General features: G+C 43.8%; 9 protein-coding genes across 9 annotated transcripts; 5 read left to right on the plus strand and 4 right to left on the minus strand.

Annotated features, from left to right (window-relative positions):
• Nucleotides 1-5,034: 5,034 nt before the first annotated feature.
• On the plus strand, nt 5,035-7,382 carry BO88DRAFT_333136 (putative choline transporter Hnm1; the record flags this gene model as incomplete). Its single annotated transcript, XM_025702749.1, has 13 exons — nt 5,035-5,143; nt 5,212-5,292; nt 5,368-5,418; nt 5,469-5,645; nt 5,696-5,884; nt 5,942-6,129; nt 6,182-6,205; nt 6,259-6,286; nt 6,343-6,555; nt 6,624-6,681; nt 6,743-6,874; nt 6,955-7,139; nt 7,216-7,382. 13 exons carry the CDS (start codon nt 5,035-5,037, stop codon nt 7,380-7,382), a joined length of 1,602 nt encoding a protein of 533 aa, XP_025566088.1.
• Nucleotides 7,383-7,901: 519 nt separating this feature from the next.
• On the minus strand, nt 7,902-9,256 carry BO88DRAFT_210461 (uncharacterized protein). Its single transcript, XM_025701924.1, has 6 exons — nt 9,192-9,256; nt 8,633-9,100; nt 8,516-8,541; nt 8,367-8,461; nt 8,254-8,311; nt 7,902-8,182 (listed from the first exon to the last, which is right to left on the minus strand). Exons 2-6 carry the CDS (start codon nt 9,062-9,064, stop codon nt 8,110-8,112), a joined length of 684 nt encoding a protein of 227 aa, XP_025566089.1. The 5' UTR covers nt 9,065-9,100; nt 9,192-9,256; the 3' UTR covers nt 7,902-8,109.
• A 1,280-nt stretch (nt 9,257-10,536) lies between these two features.
• On the plus strand, nt 10,537-12,086 carry BO88DRAFT_210246 (uncharacterized protein). Its single transcript, XM_025701922.1, has 5 exons — nt 10,537-10,853; nt 10,937-11,110; nt 11,173-11,267; nt 11,343-11,794; nt 11,896-12,086. Exons 2-4 carry the CDS (start codon nt 11,005-11,007, stop codon nt 11,706-11,708), a joined length of 567 nt encoding a protein of 188 aa, XP_025566090.1. The 5' UTR covers nt 10,537-10,853; nt 10,937-11,004; the 3' UTR covers nt 11,709-11,794; nt 11,896-12,086.
• On the plus strand, nt 12,036-13,224 carry BO88DRAFT_210088 (uncharacterized protein). Its single transcript, XM_025701920.1, has 2 exons — nt 12,036-12,917; nt 12,970-13,224. The coding sequence occupies exons 1-2, from the start codon at nt 12,363-12,365 to the stop codon at nt 13,066-13,068; spliced, it is 654 nt and encodes a 217-aa protein (XP_025566091.1). The 5' UTR covers nt 12,036-12,362; the 3' UTR covers nt 13,069-13,224.
• Nucleotides 13,225-13,404: 180 nt separating this feature from the next.
• Nucleotides 13,405-14,377, plus strand: BO88DRAFT_402532 (uncharacterized protein). The gene is made up of 6 exons (XM_025706122.1): nt 13,405-13,446; nt 13,504-13,537; nt 13,590-13,715; nt 13,772-13,798; nt 13,851-13,886; nt 13,941-14,377. Exons 2-6 carry the CDS (start codon nt 13,506-13,508, stop codon nt 14,071-14,073), a joined length of 354 nt encoding a protein of 117 aa, XP_025566092.1. The 5' UTR covers nt 13,405-13,446; nt 13,504-13,505; the 3' UTR covers nt 14,074-14,377.
• On the minus strand, nt 13,792-14,457 carry BO88DRAFT_402533 (uncharacterized protein). Its single transcript, XM_025706123.1, has one exon. The coding sequence runs from the start codon at nt 14,251-14,253 to the stop codon at nt 14,089-14,091; it is 165 nt and encodes a 54-aa protein (XP_025566093.1). The 5' UTR covers nt 14,254-14,457; the 3' UTR covers nt 13,792-14,088.
• Nucleotides 14,458-14,632: 175 nt separating this feature from the next.
• Nucleotides 14,633-16,712, plus strand: BO88DRAFT_360128 (COP9 signalosome complex subunit 1). The gene is made up of 4 exons (XM_025703842.1): nt 14,633-15,120; nt 15,181-15,225; nt 15,288-15,568; nt 15,629-16,712. Exons 1-4 carry the CDS (start codon nt 14,988-14,990, stop codon nt 16,643-16,645), a joined length of 1,476 nt encoding a protein of 491 aa, XP_025566094.1. The 5' UTR covers nt 14,633-14,987; the 3' UTR covers nt 16,646-16,712.
• A 601-nt stretch (nt 16,713-17,313) lies between these two features.
• Nucleotides 17,314-18,545, minus strand: BO88DRAFT_360129 (putative GPI anchored glycoprotein). The gene is made up of 3 exons (XM_025703843.1): nt 18,287-18,545; nt 17,977-18,221; nt 17,314-17,902 (listed from the first exon to the last, which is right to left on the minus strand). Exons 1-3 carry the CDS (start codon nt 18,416-18,418, stop codon nt 17,569-17,571), a joined length of 711 nt encoding a protein of 236 aa, XP_025566095.1. The 5' UTR covers nt 18,419-18,545; the 3' UTR covers nt 17,314-17,568.
• Nucleotides 18,546-18,951: 406 nt separating this feature from the next.
• On the minus strand, nt 18,952-21,437 carry BO88DRAFT_402536 (putative MFS transporter). Its single transcript, XM_025706124.1, has 2 exons — nt 20,785-21,437; nt 18,952-20,701 (listed from the first exon to the last, which is right to left on the minus strand). Exons 1-2 carry the CDS (start codon nt 21,034-21,036, stop codon nt 19,283-19,285), a joined length of 1,671 nt encoding a protein of 556 aa, XP_025566096.1. The 5' UTR covers nt 21,037-21,437; the 3' UTR covers nt 18,952-19,282.
• Between the last annotated feature and the right edge of the window lie 130 nt (nt 21,438-21,567).

Here is a 21,567-nt window from a genome sequence, read left to right on the forward strand (position 1 = left end):
GAAGTCCTCAAAGTGTAGTATATATATAATTTTAGAAAGTTACTGGAGTATTAGTTAATTTAAATAATATAATTATATATTTAAAATAATTATATTAGATATAAAATACTGTCTTCTATTTATTATTTTTTTTAATATAAATTCAGTAGTATATATTCTTAATATTAATTTTTGAAAAATAGGTACTTCCCGAAACCCTATCAAGAATCTCTGAAATAAGAGATAGAGAATAGTAATTTTTAATAAAAATCTTATTAAAATTTCTGTAATTTATATAGAGATATAGACTATTATTTTTCTTAGATATAAAAAAAATAAGAATCCCAGCAGGGCTTTTTAAAAATTAAATTTAGTTTAATTTTAGATTCTTTTTAATATATTCTTATAGAATCTTAAGTTCAGCTTCAGATAAGAAATATATTAAACTGTAAAAGAATATTTTATTAAATTTAATATTAATAATATAGTCCACAGAGCTGTGAGGGGGTAGTTATTAAAAGAAATTTATAAAAAATATATCTTAGAATTACTTTAGTTTAATAAGAATTATTTTAGGATTTAGTAATAAATTATAAAATTTTTTTTTTAGTAGCCAGATATCTTTAGAAAGTTTGATAATAGTATATATTCTTGCTAAATTTCAAATTGCTTCAGTAAATTAAGTAACAGAGAGTAATAAAATAAATAGTATACTAAATTATTACTAATAGTTCTATATTAATAAAATAATATATAAATCTTGAAATATAATTATTAAAAGTAATACAGAGCTGTCTTCTAGTTAAGAATTCTAGTTAATTTTTATATAATATTATTTAAAAATGCGGGTGGCTTCTTGCAAATTAGTAATAGTAATAAAGACTTTTTATATATTATAAATAGAAGTAGTAATTTGATTAATAATTTTAATTTTTAACATAGTAACTAGAGCATGTTGAAGATTATAAATTTTAATAAACTAATAATTAATAATATCTACTTCAGCGTAGTTATCTAGGTCTGTAAAGATTTCGAGGCTGTTTTAGATATAAATAAAAATATAAAAATAATATATAGTCCTTACTGTAAATAAAAGAGTTAAAATTATAGGATTTATTTTAATTTCTCTACTTTTTTCTTTGAATCTGATAAGAATTAGTAGATTTTAGCAGATTAAATCCTTTTATCTTCAGTAGAATATCAGTTCGCAAGGTATTAGATACTTTTATATATAAAATATTATAATTAATTATTATTTTTATTAATAAGATTTTCTCTGTGATTCAGGATATTTTTTTTAATAATTTTACTGATAGTTTCTTGGAAGTGCTTGTATGGTTTATAACTATTAAATTAATTATTATTTTATTTATATTTTTCTCTATTCTCCCACAGTTTATAATAATAAATAATAATAACTATTATTTTATTTTACTTCTCTGATAAGTATGGAACATGCTCTTGAATATAATAATTTAGATTTAGAAATAATTTAATAAAATATAATAAGACCTTTTCTTTCTCTACTTAATAAGAAAAATATTACTCTAAAGTATTAAAATATATATAGAATTCTTTTAGATTCTAGCTGTATTATTAATGAGCCTGTTCTAATTAGGCTATAATATCAGATTAAAAAATAGTAATATTTTAAATTAATATAAGAATCTAATTTTTAAATTAAAATTATAATTTCTTAAGAAATTATCTTTCTTCTAGATTTTTATTATTAATAAAATAGTACCATCTCTGCCTGCAGGATAAATCTATATAGCTAATAATAATAATAATCTCATATTTCTTTAATAAATACTTCTTGAAAGTATTCTTGAATATATATTTTAAATTAATAATCTATTCCTGACATTTTTAGAGATTAAAGTTCAGGATAAAATAAAAAATATTTTTAAACTTAATTTCTTTCTTATTTTTATCTGATTTAGAGGAGGATTAGTAGTATCTTAAAAATATTTTATTTAAAGAATTATTTTTTTAAAAATAAGTTATTTTCTGCTGCAGATTAGTAATCTATTCTAATTAATAAATATAATCTTCTAGCTGTTGAATCTCTTCAATAATAGGAATAGTATTTAATAATAATTCTGGATTAATTTAATTATTAAATATTTTTATTTCTTTATTATCTTTAATAGGTGGCATCTTTCTTAGGTAGTTAAAGTAGAAGGATTAGAATATAATAAAATCTATTTATCAGAATAGAAAGTCTATTAACTAGGTAAGAAATTAATTATTAAATATTATATATTTATCTGATAATAACAAGGATAGTCTATATCCATGAAATAAACTAATCTTTAAGAAATTAGTAGCTTATTATAGAGAAATCAGTACCTTATAGGTGCTGGAGAGATATGGAACTACTATTAATGATCTCATGACTCTCACAACCATTATAATATGTCATCCTGATGACTTTTATCTGATAGCTAGGTTATTCTATCACAATCTTCTTTTATATAAAGATATCCTGGCGCTGCTTTATTTCTGGAAAATTAAAAATCTTATTATCTGCCTGGAATAATATATCTTCCTCCAGCACCTGATATTAAGCAGTATGAATCTCCAGTAATCTGTGTATTTTATATAATTCCTGGCAGAGTAAATTAATATTATAATATTTATATTTATAATAATTATTAAGGTAGTAATATAGCTTCTTCTTATATACAAGCATAGCCGAATCCAGTAAGTATAGTATAGTACTAAACTAATCTAGCTATAGAGAAGATAATGCAGTATTAAATAATATATTAATTATCTAAAAAAAATTAATAAAATTAAATTTAATAAGATTAAATCTTATTTATTTAAAAACCTATTTCTTGCTAATTAGCTAGAGATTTAATAACTATTAATCTAATATTATATTCTCCGGAGTCATGGCATCCTCCTGTGCTTACTATTATAAAGATATAAAATCATGCTTTATAATATTAACTTAGCTAGTCCATAATTACTTCTGTAGATAATGACTGTAATAGCTGCCTAAAAAGGCAAAAACACTAATATCTAGCAGTTAGAACAGGTATAAGATATATAATAATAAATAAATTAGTATAATATTATTTTCCCGGTATATAAGAATAAATTCAGGTGAAATATATAAAAGATAATTATTTAATACTAGTATATAATTTTCCTGTTTAATTATATAACCAGATCACATTTTTTACTATACTACTATTTATAAGATAAAGATCTGTTTTAACCAGTTTAAAATATAATATTTATTACTATATTGTCATAGAACAACCTAGGGGAGTTGTACACACAAGGCCAAAAAGACCATCATTACCCGCAGCTACCTGCGGACCCCTAGAATCCTGCTTATATAGACATGTACACACGGGAGTAGGTGGTTGCTACCACCAATCTATTACATATATTTATTTACCTGCACCCCTACAAGTACTTCAGGGTCAGGAATCATATAATTTTATATAATATTATTTAATTTATTTTTAAAAATAATATATAGTGATGTTCTCTTTCCTGTAATATTATAATATTTAATTATAAATATTTATTTATAATTACTAGCAGTGGTTGAAGACCCTTCTCTAGTTTAAATAAATATAAAAAACAGGATGACTTTCTGATTTCTAATAAAAATATTATAATAAAAATCTTTTTTATTAACATTCTATATATTCTCACTGCGAATCTGATATTTTTTTTTGGTATGTTCGAAAAGATTAATAAAGTTAGAAATAATATCAGGCTGGGATTACTACGCATATTTAATATCAAGATATCGCGTATTGATTGTATATAGATATAAATAATATTATAAAAAGTATAAATACCAGTTTCTACTAATTACTTCAAAAGATTAATCTAGGCGTTTGCATTTTCACTTATATATAATATTTGCGGTATTATATATAACTGTATAGTTTACCGGAAAGTCCTAATCAGTTAAATATTGAATATAATCAGATATAACTGCTTTATCTGTAAGAGATAACTTTTATATAAATATATAGTCTGTAATATAAGATTATCTGCTATCTTGATATCAGTGCCAAAGTATTATACTAGGAATATTATATATCTATATAGCAATATAAATACTAATATTCTTAGTATAAATATCTTTAATTACTACTGCAATCTGTTCTTCTAGCGGTAGCGCACACGGTGAGATTAGTAGAGAAGATAAGAAGAAAGTAGTAATAAGATTATTATTATATTTAAAAGTATAAAAAATCTCGCGTGTAGGGGTTGCTGGTAGTAGTAATAAAAAAAAAAAATATAATAAATATCTTTTTTATTACTTATTTTCAACCACTGCAGGATCTAGCGATAATTAGAGTTAGCAGTAATATTTAGATATTAAATAAAATCAAATATAGTTTAATTAAGCAGTAAAGGGCAAGATTAGTGGTAGTAGTAGTAGTAATAGTGGTATATTATGATTAGGATCACGCGCGCGCGTGTTCAGGTGCTTCGGAAGTAGGTGGTGTTCCACATAGTTGAACACCCCTCTATACCTGACTGAAATAATACGATCGTGGAGTACTAACTTGATAGTACCTCTTGGCTGTCATAAAGAAAGCCTATTGTTTGCACTGTAGATGTGACGAGCACAGCATCAAGCGGAAATATAGATGAAGGAGAGCGTAAGTAGCATTAGCCTGGAAATTAATGATGAGGCTCTGGGGCACCTGATGCCCCAATTCCCCCATCACCGCAAGGGAGGCGGGAGGAAGGAGGATCTTCTTTCTCCGCGACCGGCATGACTGGTCCTCTGTTCTCCACGCCAATGAGCCTAGTCGTACTAAACTCTCCGGCTTTCTGTCCGGACAACCGGTGATCTCGAAACATGTCCGGTGCTTGAGATAAGTCTTCCCCGCTCTGATAAAGTCTGATAACTGTCGTGTGTCGCTGATAAGGCGGCAGCCATGCTAAAAGTCCATACATCTAGATCTCCATGTCCACACGAGGATATTTTGGCACAAATTATTCTTTGAAACCCTTAATACCTAGTGCTCATAATAGGTCATACTGCACAGCACAAGGTTCCTGATCACTATGGACAATTCCATAAAATCTGCGGCGCCCGTTGCCCACTCCCTTGAAGATAGAGGACTAGGCAGTATTCAAGTCCAAAATGCAGATGAATTGCGCCTGGCGCAAATGGGTAAGTTTAATGTTACCAAAGCCTACAATTCCACACATCTAACGGAATATCTACTTACGATACAACAGGTCATAGGCAAGAACTAAAACGCCATTTTTCGGTCTGGAGTCTCATCGGCCTGGCTGCAAATTGTACCATCTCCTGGACTGGTGAGCTACGTGCCATTACACACTTGCACAAGTGTGTATTCTGGACGCCAAAGAATCTAACCCATATCTCAATAGGACTTGGTCTGGGTCTCATCACTTCCATCAACGCTGGCGGTCCCGGCGCCCGTACGGAGCCCCATAACTCTAGAACAATGCCATGACATTGACCTTCCCAGTTATCTACGGATTTATCTTCGTCTTTATCCTGCAATGCTTTCTAGGAACATCACTAGCGGAGTTTGTCTCTGCGTACCCAGTCGAAGGTGGGATGTATCACTGGATTGCAGCCATTGCTCCGAAACGGTACAGCAATGTGCTAAGCTTTGCGACTGGCTGGAGCACAGTGTTCGGCTGTATGGACCTCTACAATATCTGCTAAGTGATTTGATGCTGATGTCTATAGGGATATTTACCACTGCCTCTACAAACCTCGTTTACTCGTCGAACTTCATCGCCCTCATTGCCTTGTACAGACCCAATCTTGTTGTGCAGCCTTGGATGACTTTCGTTGCGTACCAAGGGTTCAACGTTATAACCTCTGGAATCGTCATGTTTGGCAATAAGTGGATGCCAGCAATCAACAAGTTCTCGTGTTGGTATAACTTCCTCAGTTTCTGTGGCTCAACTGCTGATATAATTGATGGAACAGTATGCTACCTTCAACTAGCCTGGTTCGCCATCCTGGTCACCGTCGCAGCCACTGCTCCCAAGCACAACGACGCAGAATTTGTCTTTCGAACCTGGATCAACGAAACTGGCTGGAAGAACAATGTCGTATGTTTCATAACGGGCCTAGTCAACCCTCTGTACAGTCTAGGCGGTCTAGATGGGATCACTGTATGTCTTCCAGTTCGCGTTGCATGGAAGTAATTACTAATTAGAACTACAGCACATCACCGAGGAAATGCCAAACGTAAGTAACACACGTTAGCTCCTAATCAGAAGCTAAACTATACACTGCAACAGCCAGGAAGAAACGCTCCTTTAGCCCTAGGTAGGCCAAAAAACCCCGTTCAATCTAAGAATATACTAACGCAACTGTTTTCTTAGCTTGCACACTCGCCATAGCTTTCGTCACCGGCCTCACCTACCTCCTCAGCCTCATGTTCTCCGTCCAAGACTACGCAAGCCTCGCCGACTCACCGACAGGTCTTCCCCTCGCAGAACTCTTTCGCCAGGCAACCCAAAGTCGCGGAGGCGCCTTTGCCCTCGTTTTCCTTCTCTGGGTTGCAGTCGGACCATGCGTGATCGGCTCACAGCTGAGTATGACTAGACAACCTCTTCCAAGCTACGAACAAACCGTTCATGTATTAACGCTGTAACCCTAATAGGCACCGGACGAATGCTCTGGGCATTTGCCAGAGACGACGGACTTCCCTTCTCTAAGTTGTACGTTCCATACAAAACAAACCTATTGAACCTGTACCACGGATACTAACCGCACACCAAGCTGTTCCAAAGTCAACAAGCGATTCGGCGCTCCCGTCAACGCCCAGTTATGCGTGGGTATCATCATCGCCCTTCTCGGCTGTATCTACCTTGGCTCCAGCACCGCATTCAACTCGATGATGAGTTCTGCTGTGTACGCACTCCTCCCCTTCCTATAACTCTTAGAACAACAAGCTAAAGCCCCCCAAAATACTGACTCTCCTCCATACGCAGAACAATCAACAACATCGCCTACCTCGTCCCCATCCTCACGAACGTCCTCCTTGGTCGCAAAACCATGCACCGTGGCCCATTTTCATTGGGATATGTAGCAGGAATGACGGTCAACATTATCACTGTTGCATGGCTGATCTTTGCGATTGTGTTTTTCTCGTTTCCGTATGATATGCCTGTTACTGGTGAGTTATATATGATACTTTTGTTTCTAATTTGTATTGATGTCGAATCTTATGAGTGCTGATTTCTACATGACAGCCTCGAATATGAATTATACGTGTGTATGTGTCGGTGGGTTCCTGCTGCTGGAGCTACTGTGGTGGATTGTGGCGGGGAAGAAGTATTCGAGACGGATGGAGAAGGTAAGGGAAGAAGAGAAGAATGCTTCGCAGGCGGTGGTGGTTGATCTTGTGGGGAAGAGCTGAGTTTGTGGGTTGGTTGTTTGTCTTGCGTGGATTGACTGAGGGTTTGTCAAGATTGAATTTATGACCTATGATTGTGTTTTATTAGGAATAATTAAGATGTTCTGGACTATGATACTGCATGTGCCCCGTACATGCATATATGGCTATTTATGGCCACTGAGGCTAATAAATTCCTTGACGCTAAATAAAGTATACTGTGCATATGCATTTCGGATGGCGGGAGAATGTAAATGTAATAACAACGTCGCAATTCTTGCATGCCTGCAGTGCAAGGTGGCTGACGTGTTGAAAGTCAAGTCATGCTTCTTCTGAGTACTGAGCTAGAAGTCAATCAAACGCCCATATCCGCAATAGGGAATATGGCGGCCACATATAGCGTCCGATGGACGAATTTGTGGAAAGATTATTAGCTGTCTCTAAGCCTTTCAGAGCTTCGATCCTTCAATTTCAGTTTCGTAGGCAAGAAGGCCCCTTCAGCTGCAAGTGAAGATGCATCTGCTACCTTCCACATGAATGTGGGAAACTTTGCGCATTAATATATAGCAACTCAAAGGCTGCATTAGTGCTATCGCTTGTCTAGTCGACTTCGACCCTACAATTGCAGGGGTTGTTGTCCCTACTTGACTCGTCACCAAATGCAATAATTATCCGAGGCAGGCGTTAACATCGTCGAGTCCGTTATACCAGATAGGTGTAGCTAGATATTGAGTTCAGTGATATGCTGAGATTAACACAGTCTCCCGAATAAGAAATCCTTGAGGACTGGTGAGCTGGAAAATTCAGGGTTCAAGAGGACACAGCTATGCCGATTGATGTTAGCTATCAGCCACGAACAAGATTCAAAACCGAGAACCATGTTCCTGCTGCTTACTTCAAGAAATATTCCAATCCAACCCTGCGGGACTCAAGAAACGAAGGGCGAAATTTGACTGGGTGTCATCCGTCAGTCAGTTTCAAGTCTCGTGTGGATTGTTTCAGACGTACATATAACGCTCTTGGGAGGAAGAGGAGGTAGGGCATTCTTCGCATGCGGGAAGGATGCCACCAATCGTTGTCGCAAGTCGTCGAATTCAGAGTATCTAGGGACAGAAATCTTAGCAAAGACCAGCCATTGATGCATTTCCCAAGCTCACCTTAAACGAACGGTGATGGGACCGCCCTACAAGTCATTAGCACACAGAGCTCCTGAGAGTATGGAGCGACAACATTGCAAAGCAACGACGAGATCCGGTTATAGAACGCTGACATACATCCAGGGTTTGTATCCTGCAATTCCACACGACATAGGACCCGATGCCCGTCTTGCCTTGTACGACAACATGATCATCGACCACCACACTTTTCGCCCACAAACCACGACTAGTTTCGCAATCTGGATCCTCTGTATGGTCCTCAAGTGTAATGCCTGGCGCCTGGTCGAGAGAGATGTGTGAAGCCCTGGATGCGTTTCTATGGTGACTCCAATACGGCGGAACTATGCCGGACACCGGACGGTCCTTATTCGAGAGGTCCTGTGCCCGAGGAAGGATCGATCCGTTGCTCACAGCGACCCCGTCCGAGAGGGACGCAGCTATAGTATCATTGTTTATGATGTCCGAAGGAGGGGACGAGGATTTGGTAGGTGAGGAAGGGCGAGGTTGGTGCGGAGGCACGGAGGCGATGTCCTCATTCGCTGGCTCCATCCATCTAGATATTCGGTGGACGGGACAAATGCGAGCCTGGCTGTCACTAATAATAGGCTGGTAAACGGCGTGCAACCACGAAAGAGGAGATGAGTGGCGGGGGTTGGCTAAATGTTTGGTCACTTACGGGAATTACTAGTGAAGCTTGCTGGTACAACAGGAGGTCTGTGTACTGCGTTTCAAAGCCACAGGGTGTCAGCCCGGGTTTAGGTCAGGTATGGCTCGGTATGATACCCGAGAGTGAGAGAAGCGGAGACTCTGAAAGGAGGGGAAAGGGATGTTGATAAGATAGAATGTCTCAGATGGGGGAGAAATTGCTGCTTGAAGCCCATGGATTGACGATCGATATCAAGCCATTGCACCGGCCACGCTCCGTGTTCCGAAAGGAGCTAACGGGGATCACGGGACCACGTCGTCCAACGCCTTTCCAGAAGGAGCGAGTCATGTGCTGCTTATCTAGCACCCGCGAAAGACCTAAGTACTGTAGTTACTGGAGGTCTGTCCGGTATGGGTGAAAGTATGATAAAATACCACAAGACATCTAGTTCGAAGGTTATGCTTTTTGTTTGAAAGAGATCTCCATTCTGCATCAAAAATGAGACCCAAAAAAAGGTCACGCAGGAAGCTTTCTTTGTGCAGCAGAAGCAAGACTCAAATCTCTCAGGATTCGACTAGTTAATCTGGATAATCCAATTCCGGCCGCATTAATTCCCGCTAGCCAATTTGGCGCAGACTAGTTCATTCCTGCTAGTCCCAACTAGGGCTAGTGACCAGGGTCCACGCTAGAAAAAGCCAAGAGTAGCCTTGCCCAATCAGGCATTCTCTAGTTATTGGAGGATCGCCCAGTCGGGGTCCTTCAACTGAGACAATGCGGGTTCCTTCATCCCTCCCCCCAATCCTGCTCCAGCCGAGGTGCGGTTGCTTTCCCCGTCCCCGTCGGCTGTCAGCCATCTGGAAAGATTCACCCTATCAACTGGGTCTCTTTCTGAGACATCCTCACACCATCAGAGGCTGGTCTGCTGCTTTCTGTTCCATGCAGAAGTCAGGCGCGCTGGCAAATTCTCCCAAACCTGCAGTCAATGGCTGAAGGAGAACTAAACATAGCAGCAAAGCAAGCAGGGAGGAAAGAGGGGCCATGTTACCTGACAGGCTAACTCGATATTGCAACCCGCCAACGAGGGTTCAGACAGAAACTTAGTCCTATCTGCTATCGTACTGTATGGAGCTTTTGCTAGATGACTTTCCAATCGGCTAGTGGTACCAACTCGACCGGACTCTCTTCCGGCGTTTCTTGTCTTGCACCCTCGCCTCTGTCTTCAACCTGTTTTAGCCCCGTCGTTGTCATTCCCCCCGGTGGGTAAGAGTCATACGGTCAATGGGACCGGACTCCAGTCATGAAAAGAAAATAAGAAAGATGGAGACTAGCCACTCACTTGGCTCTTGCCAATCCGGCCTGGAATTTGATGGCTGAATCCAGAAGAAGCCGTCTGGAGCTTAGGGAACTGATAGCGCCGCCACCCCAAGCTGACCTCGCGTAACGGGCGAAAAGTAGTACGGTGTGCGTGAATACTTATACCGAGCTTGGAGCGCCAGCTTTTTCACTATTTATCGCTTGCCCTCTTGGCTTCCTGATTTCTTTTTTTCTCGGTTCTCCCTCTGGCAGTCCTGAGCTCTTACTATTTCCTATTTGAGTTCCCCGTTGTTGATATCACTAGCAGCTCACTCCATAAAATTGGCATACGACCTGTCCAAAACTTTACTACACTTCAAGCTGCTTTGGACTGAACACGTATGTGCGAGGCTATCATATCTCCCAGATTCCCATTCATTAGTTACAGAGATCAACACTGACATCTTGCATCATCGTCACAGTTCAAGGACCTTTCTTTCAGTATTCCTCAAGTTCCGCTGTTGTACCCACCGCTTTTACGCCACTCGATATGCTTCTCCTTCGTCCCCTCATTGCTATAGCCTCCGTGGCTGGCCTGGTCCTCTCGCAAAACACCTCCTCCATCGACCCAAATAGCGTCCCAATCGATACAAGAAGTATGTTTTCTCTGCAGGCAATACTATGGTGCCAAATGCCTCATCTGACTGTGTAACGATAGAGCAATGGTGTCAGTCTCAGACCTCGCAATGTCCATTACTTTGTTATCAGTTGCCAAACACATCGGGCTCACCCAAAGAAAACACATGCGACGCTGTAAGTGCGATTGATAAACCAGGCTATCTATCCAATCTACTTTATCTTGACTAATGCAATGAGGTTTGAATGCAGAAAACTCTCCAATACCAGTGCATCTGTAGCAATGGCCTGAGTCCCAACTCATCTCAGTACTCAGAGACCATCCCATACTTTATTTGCACGGAAGAGAATGACGAATGTGTCACTAAATGCAATGGTGACTCGACCTGCCAGTCAAATTGCCGGTCTGAGCACCCCTGTGGTGCACAGAACCCCAAGCGTGTAAACGTGACATCCACCGCTGCTTCCACTACTGCCGCAGCCACAACTTCCCTTCCGCCATTTACTGGAGTCCCTGATAAGGGAGCAGCAGCCAGGCCGTCGACTGACCTTGGGCAGGTATATGGCCTGGTTGTAGTTGTGGGAGCTTTCCTGGCTGGGTTTACAACATTGCTTTGAGACCAGGCTACAAATCAGTACGAAGTTAATGCCATCTCTTCCAAGTCCAAGGCTGGAACATCTGTAATGGGGCATGCCAAATTTATGTAATAGTCACTTTTCGCGCATGTTTTGTTGATCTCTGAAATATTCTTCTTTCTTTACTGAGAGCGCTCGCAGCTAATTGATGGGGCGTCTTCTTTCAAAGTCAACACAATTTATGTAATGGGAATTCATGAGACCATCCACTCTTTCCAGACCTAATAGCGACTTTGATCCAGGCGTGCTACATTTAAGGCAGTAGTGCGCAGTTTCTGATGTTCAAATGAAGATACAAACAATTTACCCAGTTGGGAACCAAAGGCTGCAGTGAATGGCATCTACGGATAGCTATGTTGCGAGACGAGCGACTGACTATCCCCGAAAGATATCCCTGGGTATTTGTTGCCTTTGAATCAGAACGCAGCAGTGTGGTGAAGCCAAAGTGAGTCGAGTTTGAGGGGGAGGTGCACTGCACAGTGGTCATTAACATACTTTTACACTCCTTGGAAGAAGAATTCTTCACCTTCTGCCTGCTTTTAATGTACTAATACTATTCTTCCTGGGACATTCGACTAAGAAGAGGATCACTGTCAATGATGGGGACTTTACTTTTACTTGACTTTACCACAAAGCATGACTTTTGTGCATCTTTTTCTCGGAGATGTCAACAACATCCGCACTCAGAGCAACAACAACCTCTCTTCTTCAAGTATTGGCAGCAGTTGTCCCCGCTTCTTTCCTATCTTGCATTCACTCTTCCAATGTATGCAGCAACTTCTTTGGCAACTCAACACTGGCGGGTCTCCGGTTGGCCGGGGCAGGTCACCCCAGTGTTCCTGCCAGTTTGGTCGACACGGAACCCATTCACTTCTTTCTTCCTTTGCAACACCTTTCCTTGCGCTGCTTCTTTTCCCCCTCGGGGCCAGTCTTCTACTTCTCTCACACATCGAAAGGACACGATTCATTTATTTCATCTCCGGCTACTACTCGTCTCTTTCATCACCTCTCGTTTCGCAAAGCTATCTCTCATCCCATAACAACCTTCCCTTTCATCTTGAGCCTGAAGGAACGAGTAACATCCGCCAAGGTGCTCTTTACCTTGTCTTGTGTCTGACCACTATATCAACGTTTCTGAGGTTAGGCGTCGTGAATTTTGCTTTCGGCATAAACAATATGCCTGGTGACCGCGTAAGAGCAGTCCTCATCGTCAGCTATAATCCTACTCTAACAGCTACTTTAGGAATCCCGTTTCTGTCGTTTCTGCTCTAGACCTGGGCACGAAGATACGCAATGTAACTTCCTAACCCTTTGTCGGGGCCTCTATGAACTTGTACGTTGAACTGGCTGTTACAGCGCGGCTACTAATGCTCGTGCAGTCTCTCATGATATCGCACCGACCCGGAACCAGAGTTAGCCTCACGGAAACCCAAAGAGCTCTCGATAGAATCGTTACCCGTCGTAACAGAAACAGACGGCGAGCAATCAGACGGCGCGAGCGTATTCGAGCAAGAATCACGGATGTCGTAAGTACTACGTGAGCTGAATTGTTAATATTGCACCGTGCTGAGTACATCTGTTCAGGCAAGGCGTGGAAATCATGCTCTGAATATTGTATGTGCTCTGCAGCTATTTGACAGGGGCTAGCCATGAGGTTATGCTAAGGCCGTCTGATATAGAGCCGCCGCGGTCCTATCCATGCTGCCGCAACAATGCGCAGGTAAGATACATGATCTTTCCTGAAATATGGTGACTGATGAGATAAGTGTTCCATCAGCCATGCTTAGACCGCCTGCTATTCCCCCGGCTGCGTAGGTGGTCCATGATCCTTATTCTACGTTCTCACTAACTAAGCTGGTTAAGACTGACCTCTGGCCCCGCGAATGCTCAAGCCATTCCAGCGGAAGAAATGACGTTTCCTGTGCACCACCGACCGAGCCTACCTGCCCCTGAGGCAGAGAGTGTATCATCAGTCCCAACTGCAACTAGGTATGTTGTTTCGAAGCCACGCTACTCGAAGAATAATTATCTGACTGTTGTATTAGTGACACTGACGTGACTATGGGGGTAGAGTAAGTATAATCCCATTTTTTGGTGCTGATCTCCGTAATGACACGCCAAAAGAGAGCTTGAAATTAGTACAAACGCAGTCGATGCCAGGTAAGCCCCACGTGGAGTATGATAGAGAATTTTACTGATTGCAATTCTCTCTAGTCGATCACAATCTGTGGATGATCTGATCGTTCTCGATACGCTCGACACAGCCGATGAGTTCGTGGTGATGACCTCAAGTCAGACTAACGAAATAATCGAAAAACATTGCGCAGAGTTGTTTACTATCGTGTAGCAAGGCCTGTTGTGACTAGGAAGGACTGGAGGAATACACTCGATAATTCGCAACGTCTGTGACAGCTGCTGCAAGTCCCAGCCATGAGAGGAACTCGGTCATCGATACCAGTAGCCGAATGCGGGCGTTATAGGCTACCTCGCTTTCCTTGGAGGCAGCTCCATCTTCGTCACTATACATGACAGTTGTTTTGCAGCACAGCTACCTCTTCGCAGTGTTTCTAGGGCTTTTAGTGGGGACATGGACTGTTGCGAACCTAATGGTAACACAGAATAGCCGCCAACCACTGCAAGGGAGACTTGGGAGAGACTTTGTATCTAAAGATACAGCCTGAAGAAATTTACCATATTAGGCGTGACTATCTAGGTACGACCAGTAATCATGTAGTAACTGGAGACCAGTTGGTATGCAGGCACTGGCCTGATGGTGGCCTGAGGAATGAAGTAAGGATAGCTACAAGGCGGTCATAAAGGCGGTGAATACAGCCTAGGCAGCTACGTCGATAGATCGGGCCAAATGATGCGGCCGTCGGTGACCTTTGCGATAGATCATCTCACCCGCACATCCCACCCTGCCGGCTTGCATGCTGCTGTTTTGATTTACAGATTGCCCTCCACACTGCTGAGTGGCCGGACTTGCTGGAATACCATATATGAGCTTAAACGAAGCCGTTTCCTGACACCCGCGGACGCCTACACCTTAAAGACCCTCTCGTTCTCCACTTCGCCTCTATCTGTGCGGCGTTATCACACCTGATTAACTGCATTTCAACACCAGGGGTTTCGTGGATACTCGACTACACTTCCGGAGGCTACGGACCGGATACGTCTCTCCATTCGGTTTGCTCTTGGCCCCATACATCGTTCTATATTACCTCGTGTGTCAGTAGCCGAAAGCCGCACGGAATCGACGACATGGATTACACGCAGTCAGACCCTTTCTATGGGGCTGTTCCAGCTCAAAGTGCTGGCTCAGTCACTGGTGCCGGGGGCGTGGACTTGGAGACTTTGGGTGGAAATGTAGCAGGTCCTATGGTGAAAGTTGATGGTATGTTGGCTCTGTTGGATTGATCCAAAGGAACAGCGATGTTTAACTCTCATTTTCTAGATCCGCCTAAGTTTGAACTCGAGTCATACATTGCGAACTACACCGGTACGTTAGGTCTTAGAGCACACGTGCTCCTTGCTGTGGCTAACCCCACTTCTTTCTTCTAGGCCGAACCAGATTCAATCGACTCTTCCTCATAGGCACATGCTCCACTTATCTCTCCGTCGAGGCATTGAAGGCCGCAGTTGCAGAAGCCAAGAGCGGAAGGGATGTTTCCAGATACGAAAATGCAGTTCGGGCACTTGCCGAAGTTGCACCCGGTGACCCTGAGGCAACGCTTGATACAAACTGGGTGGATCATATGAAGAAGTCTGTCAAGGCGGAAACAGATCGACTAGAACACGAGCTCCGAGGCTATAAGAACAACCTGATCAAAGAGAGTATAAGGGTACGTTAGAGTGCATCTGGCAAGGCTACCGGCTATCAACTGTTTTCTAACCGCTTATAGATGGGCAACGAAGACCTCGGGCAACATTACAATCAGATAGGTGATCTTGTGTCGGCTTCCAAAGCATACTCTCGTATGAGGGACTATTGCACCACACCAACGCACATTGCGTCGATGCTGTTCAAGATTATTAATGTCGCAATTGAGCGCGGCGACTGGCTCAATGTGCAGACGAATGTGCACCGGCTACGCAACCTGCAATCGAAGCAAGAGGAGCAAGCCAAAAATGAGCCCAAGATGTCTGCTGCGCTGGGCCTTTCCCAGCTACACTCTGGTGCATATGTGGATGCTGCCAACAGCTTCTTGGCCACCGATCCGAGCTTAGGAGACTCTTACAACGAAGTACTCACCTCAAACGACGTTGCAGTCTACGGTGGGCTCTGCGCGCTGGCATCAATGGACCGCAATGAGCTACAACGTCGCGTCCTCGACAACAATTCATTCCGCAACTTCCTTGAGCTGGAGCCGCACATCCGCCGGGCGATCTCATTCTTCTGCAACTCTAAATTCCGAGCCTGTCTCGAGATTCTAGAAGCCTACAAGGCCGACTACCTCCTCGACATCCACCTACAGCGCCATGTCAAGACACTGTTCACGCGCATCCGCACCAAGTCCATCCAACAGTATCTCGTACCCTTCAGCCGCGTGACCCTCGAATCCATGACGAAAATGTTTGCCCCGGGAGTCATAGGCGGCCAAGCCGACCCCACAGACTCCAACTCTCCCTTCGTGCAGGAGCTCATCGAACTGATTCAGGATGGCACCCTCGACGCGCGCATTGACTTGGAAAAGAAGGTGCTGGTCTCCAACCAGGTCAACCTGCGCACTGACGTCCAGCAGTCCATCCTGGATAGCTTGGATAATTACATCCGCGAAGCACATATTCGCGTTCTGCGGACTAACATTATCCAAGCTGGACTGGAGGTCCGTTCAGACGAGCGACGACCGAGAGATGACCGGGGAAAGGGTGGGGATACATTTGGCAATTTCCTTCCGCGCGGTCCGGGGGTCATGTAATGCTAGCTAGATAGCCAGCCAGCCAATCAGCCGATGAATGAGATACGACAAAGATTATTAAATTACCATTAGCTATCTGATATACCTTCTCTTGTACAACAATCTTGTATGATTCACGTAAGTAATTGAAAGAAGTAGATTAACCGAATTTCTTTCTTAGATATGTGAATGTGAGGAGACTAGCATGTGAGATAGAATCATTTCTTGAGGAAACACTGTACTTGTAGTGGAAGATCGATTGGCTCCTATTCGCTTGAAAATAGATAAATCCATCTTTGGATCTGGCCTCGAGAAGTATCAGGTAATCCAATGAATAGAGACTCATTTCAAGAAATACCCATTTAGTGTTATATACTCTTCACTTTAGCCTGTGTGTATGGTAGGTAGGTAGTAAAAAACTTCATACAAGGTGCTCAATGTCTACAGTGGATAATAATTGGTGACAATTAGAGTACTAGTTAGGGGAAGTCTTGGGACATGCTTATAGTATCTGGAACTTACTTCCTAATATTATCGAAGTAGTATGCCTGCTACAGAGTGTAAATATAACTACTTACTAAACTACTAAACATCTTGTCTCAACTTGGTTGGTGGTAATAATCGACATAATGATATTGAGTGATTAGAATCATAATAAACACATCAATGTAAGGGTAGTAATAGTAGTAGTAAATAGATAGACATATAGAATAAAAAAAAAAAAAAGAAACCATCCTTCACTTGTGGTACATGATCATCAATCCACCACGCCTCATTTTCCCATCCAGCTTGCGCGCAGTTCTAAAATGCAGAGTTTATATGCTCACATTGTGTAGTGTATGTTGTATATCCTTTCTTGATATATCATAACCCCTTTGCTTCCTTTTACGGAATAATTCACGTCTCTACTTCCATGGCTCAACCCATAGATCAATGGGTACTGTTTAAGCCATAGCCAGAGCAACCATCATGGCAGCACCACCTGCAACCCACTGGCTAGCGCCAGTAGCGAACGCACCACTGTCACTGGTGGTAGTAGCAGCGCCGGTAGAGGCGGCAGACGAGCCTGAAGCATCACCCGTAGCAGAGGCGGTGGAGGCACCACCGGTAGCAGTGCCAGTGCCAGTGGCAGAGGCAGTAGCAGTGATGGTGATGGGGACCTTGTTGAGCTGAGTGGTGGTAACACCGCTGGAGGAGGAAGTCTGGGTGTCAATGTTGTAGGTGAAGGCACAAGAAGCGACAGTGGTGCCGGTGAAGGAGCAGGTAGCCTGTTCGGAGCTGTTGTTTTGTGTGGTAAGTATACAGATAAGTATATGGAATTGTGGGGACCAGGCATGAGGGGGTTAGCTTACAATTCGTTACCGGAGGAAGTGAAGGCCCAGGTGCTGCTGCCGACGGTCAGGGTCTCGCCACTGTCGGGGATGTTGCAGCTGTCGTTGAAGTCATCGTCATCGTCGTCGTCAGAGCTGGAGGCGGTGGTAGCACGCTTGACGACGGTGGCGCTGGTGGTTGCGGCGGTGGCAGCGGGAGAGCTGGTCACGGAGGCACTGGCTGTCGCCGGGCAGTTGATGACCAGAGTGGTGAGGTCGCCGCCGGTCTAGAATGAGAGTTAGATCTGGAGAAGCATACGATGGTGGGAGGGGGTGTTTGGAGAAGACGTACGGTTCCAATCAGCTTGGCGTTGTAGTTCTCGCCGCTGGCGGAGGAGGGCCAGAGGACCGAGACGACATCGTCAGCGACGACGGTGGAGGCAGTGGCCAGGAGGGCCAGAGAGGTAGTCAATTGGAGACGCATGATGTGTGATTATATGGTTGAATTAGGGAGGAGGGTATATAGGGTTGTATGGATGAGGACTTAGGGAGAATGAGGACTTGGGAAAAAGAGGAGGATGAGAGTTGATTTGGATTGAGACTGTCTTGGAACATGTTCGCTGGGCATGACGAGGTAAATAAAGGCCCGTCAGGATGGGGTCCAGGGCCATGGGGGCGAAATCCATTTTTTCCTTTTCCCCTGGCGTGTTGGAAGGCAGACGGGCAAATGGCGGCGAGGCTGAGAGGGTTGGAGATGGACAGGGTCTGGCATCAAGCGCTGTTGGGGGCGCAGTCAAACATCGCAGTGCAATTGCCCAATTGGCTATAGCCAGGAAGCAGACCCTCACGCACTAATGGGTGCTGAGAAACTAACAACATAGCCTAGAGAAGAACCTGTAAGCGCTGACGGATGGAGGTTCTTGGATGTTGTTGTCTGGTGGAACTGCTGATGGAGCCGGGGAAATTAGATGGATCGAGGATCTCCCTCAAGATCATGACAAGAGTTCTTCCGCGCCCTCGAAAACCAAATAGTAAATCGATTCAAAGTACAAGAGTTTTTTTCCTTTTGGTTCATTCTCACTTCTCCTGATTTCTCCGTGAAACGGAGGCACGGCAGCCAAACTGGGGCCAGACGTGGGGGCCGAATTTCCTCGTTTCAAAGCGCAACAAACGAATAACTACTCATTACTAGTAGATGTTCAGTTGAACTGAGCCACGCTAGACTACAGGCGCCGGCTGCGGCTCATCTTTCAAGCTAAACAAATCCATACTAATTCTTTTAGCAGCCAGGCTACTGACTTGAATCCTTGTCTTCGAGACAAAGAAACACATAACAATGGAGACGCTACTACACACCGAACCCAGCTGGTCCAGCGGATCGTGAGTGCCCAATGAATCCACTCACCAGGCCTGCCAGCAGCAATGCCCCATTGAACCCAGCCATGATGTAGAACGGTGCTCCCGACGACAGCACATCGAACAACAGCCCACCCAGCTTGGTCAAGAGCAGGATACCCGCTCCACCGTACAGGGAATATACCCCAGCAATTGATCCCTTCAGGTGCGAAAGATGCCGCTCTTTCCGGCCGGGACGATGGGCCACGAGAGGTCGGTCTTCTCCGTGCTCCTCTTCCTCGTCGTCGACTGGGTTGTTCTCGTTTTCTTCCTCATCCTCACCCTCGTCTTCGCTGGGTTCACTCGGTGAACTCCACCACTGGTCTTCCATCCTACCTACCTCGCTCAAACTGAGAATGCCGCTGCTCAGCACTGATAAACTGCAGACAATCGCTCCGATTTGGCTGATACCAACCAAGCCCATCACTACAAATACACCGGGGTTGCCATTCTCCCCACTGAATTCCGGGCTGGGCAGCAAGGCAAACGTGGTATAGCCCACAAGGCCGGCAAAGCAAGCTGCCAAAAGCGGCACGTGACGGCGCCGCGATCGCTCCGACAGATAGCCGAAGGCTGGCGCTGCAAGCAGCGCGACTAGCTGAGAGACCCCTGTCAAAATCGAAGCGAGCACATAGGCTTTATGGCATGACTTTTTTAGATCGCCGGGGTTCTCAGCCTCGCCATCTTGGTTCCCGCACAGCCCCGACATGCGGTAATAGTGGTTAACAGCGAGCGGGATGAACAGCGAGATCCCCACAGACGACGCGCGCGCCACGAACCCGCCCAAGTAGCCCAGAAATATATCTGAATTTCGGAATCCCAGGGCGAACGCAATTCCCAGCTGTTCGAGGTATGGCAATTGGAATTTGCGAGCATACGAACACGCCTCGCCGCTATCCGGCGTCCCGCGCCGACGTGCGGACCACAGCGAGCTCCATGACTTGCCCTCTTCTCCGGGGAGGTTTCTCAGCCCAAAGAAACAGAGGATACTGATGACTAGAGACACCACAGCCACGAGATAGTAGCTGCGCTGGATGGCTTCCGCAGGGGAGAGTCCTGATTGCTGGAACCGAGCTGGAAGGGGCAGGAAGATGACGAGAGCAACGAGTGCGCCACATCCCGCACACATGCCTACATATCCAGCCAGTCGGGAGGATGAGCTCTTACTCGTCTGGGAGCCTGATGTAGATTGATGCTGTGATGATGAGTGTGAACCGGCTACAGCTGGAAGAACTGCTGTGACCATTGTTGATACTGCGGCGCCTCCAAGACTGAACAACAGCCTTCCCAGGAGTAACTGGGGGTAGACATTTTTCGCCTGAACGAAGAGGACCAAGGCAAGCGCCACAATAGCATAGCCGGTAGTGCAGACCTGTGTAAAAGACACAATGTATGAGAAAATTTACAACAAGTGAACTGGTACTGGGGGGAAAATAGCAATGGGTGAGCGCTTACATGACGGACGCCGATGCGATCCGACAGCACTCCCCACAAGGGGCAGGCGACCAGGGCCAGCAGTTCGTCGGCAAAGCCCAAGGTTCCGACCGCATCGCCTTCTCCGTCACGGAGTCCAATTAATTCCGTGACGACAAATGAGATGGACGAGTTGATGAAGACCAGGAATGCAATCGAGAATGGACACACGCCAAGCAGGTAGGTCCATGTTTGCACGCGGCTGGCCGTGAATAGTGTCCGTGGAGAAGCCATGGTGAGATAGTCTAGACAGGGGAGAGGGAACCTTAGCTCATTCCGGCTTCGATGGATGTCCAAACTAATGGAGCGGTTCTGTCGAGCTGCTTAAGCTTTAACCAGAGCCCGTCCAACAGTTAATTATACTGTCTGATTGATATGATCTGGACCTTCCGTCCATCGAAGCTGATAATCGGTGACCGATGACGGAGCTGTCAATCACACCGGATGCCGGCCAGCTCTTTGTCACCTGATCAAGTGGAGAGGAAGACGAGTAACACGTCAATAAGCAAAGTAAATAATAAGCTTCCAGAAGCTTCAGACTTTCTCGATACATAAGTCCGTATGCGATCTCGTGACTTGCATCATCTAAAATAGATCCCGTCAACTCCCCTTTCCTAATCGTAGCTTAACCAATATTCCAATTATCCAAGCATGGACAAGACTTAAGACCAAACGCCGAAAGAAGTAATGGACAGTCAGCTGCCAAGGCGGTGACTCCAGGATTGGTAACATTACGCATTACCAGGTACCGGGCGATACCGAGTA

The sequence above is a fragment of the Aspergillus vadensis genome (assembly GCF_003184925.1).
Source record: "Aspergillus vadensis CBS 113365 unplaced genomic scaffold BO88scaffold_4, whole genome shotgun sequence".
Lineage (NCBI taxonomy): Eukaryota > Fungi > Ascomycota > Eurotiomycetes > Eurotiales > Aspergillaceae > Aspergillus > Aspergillus vadensis.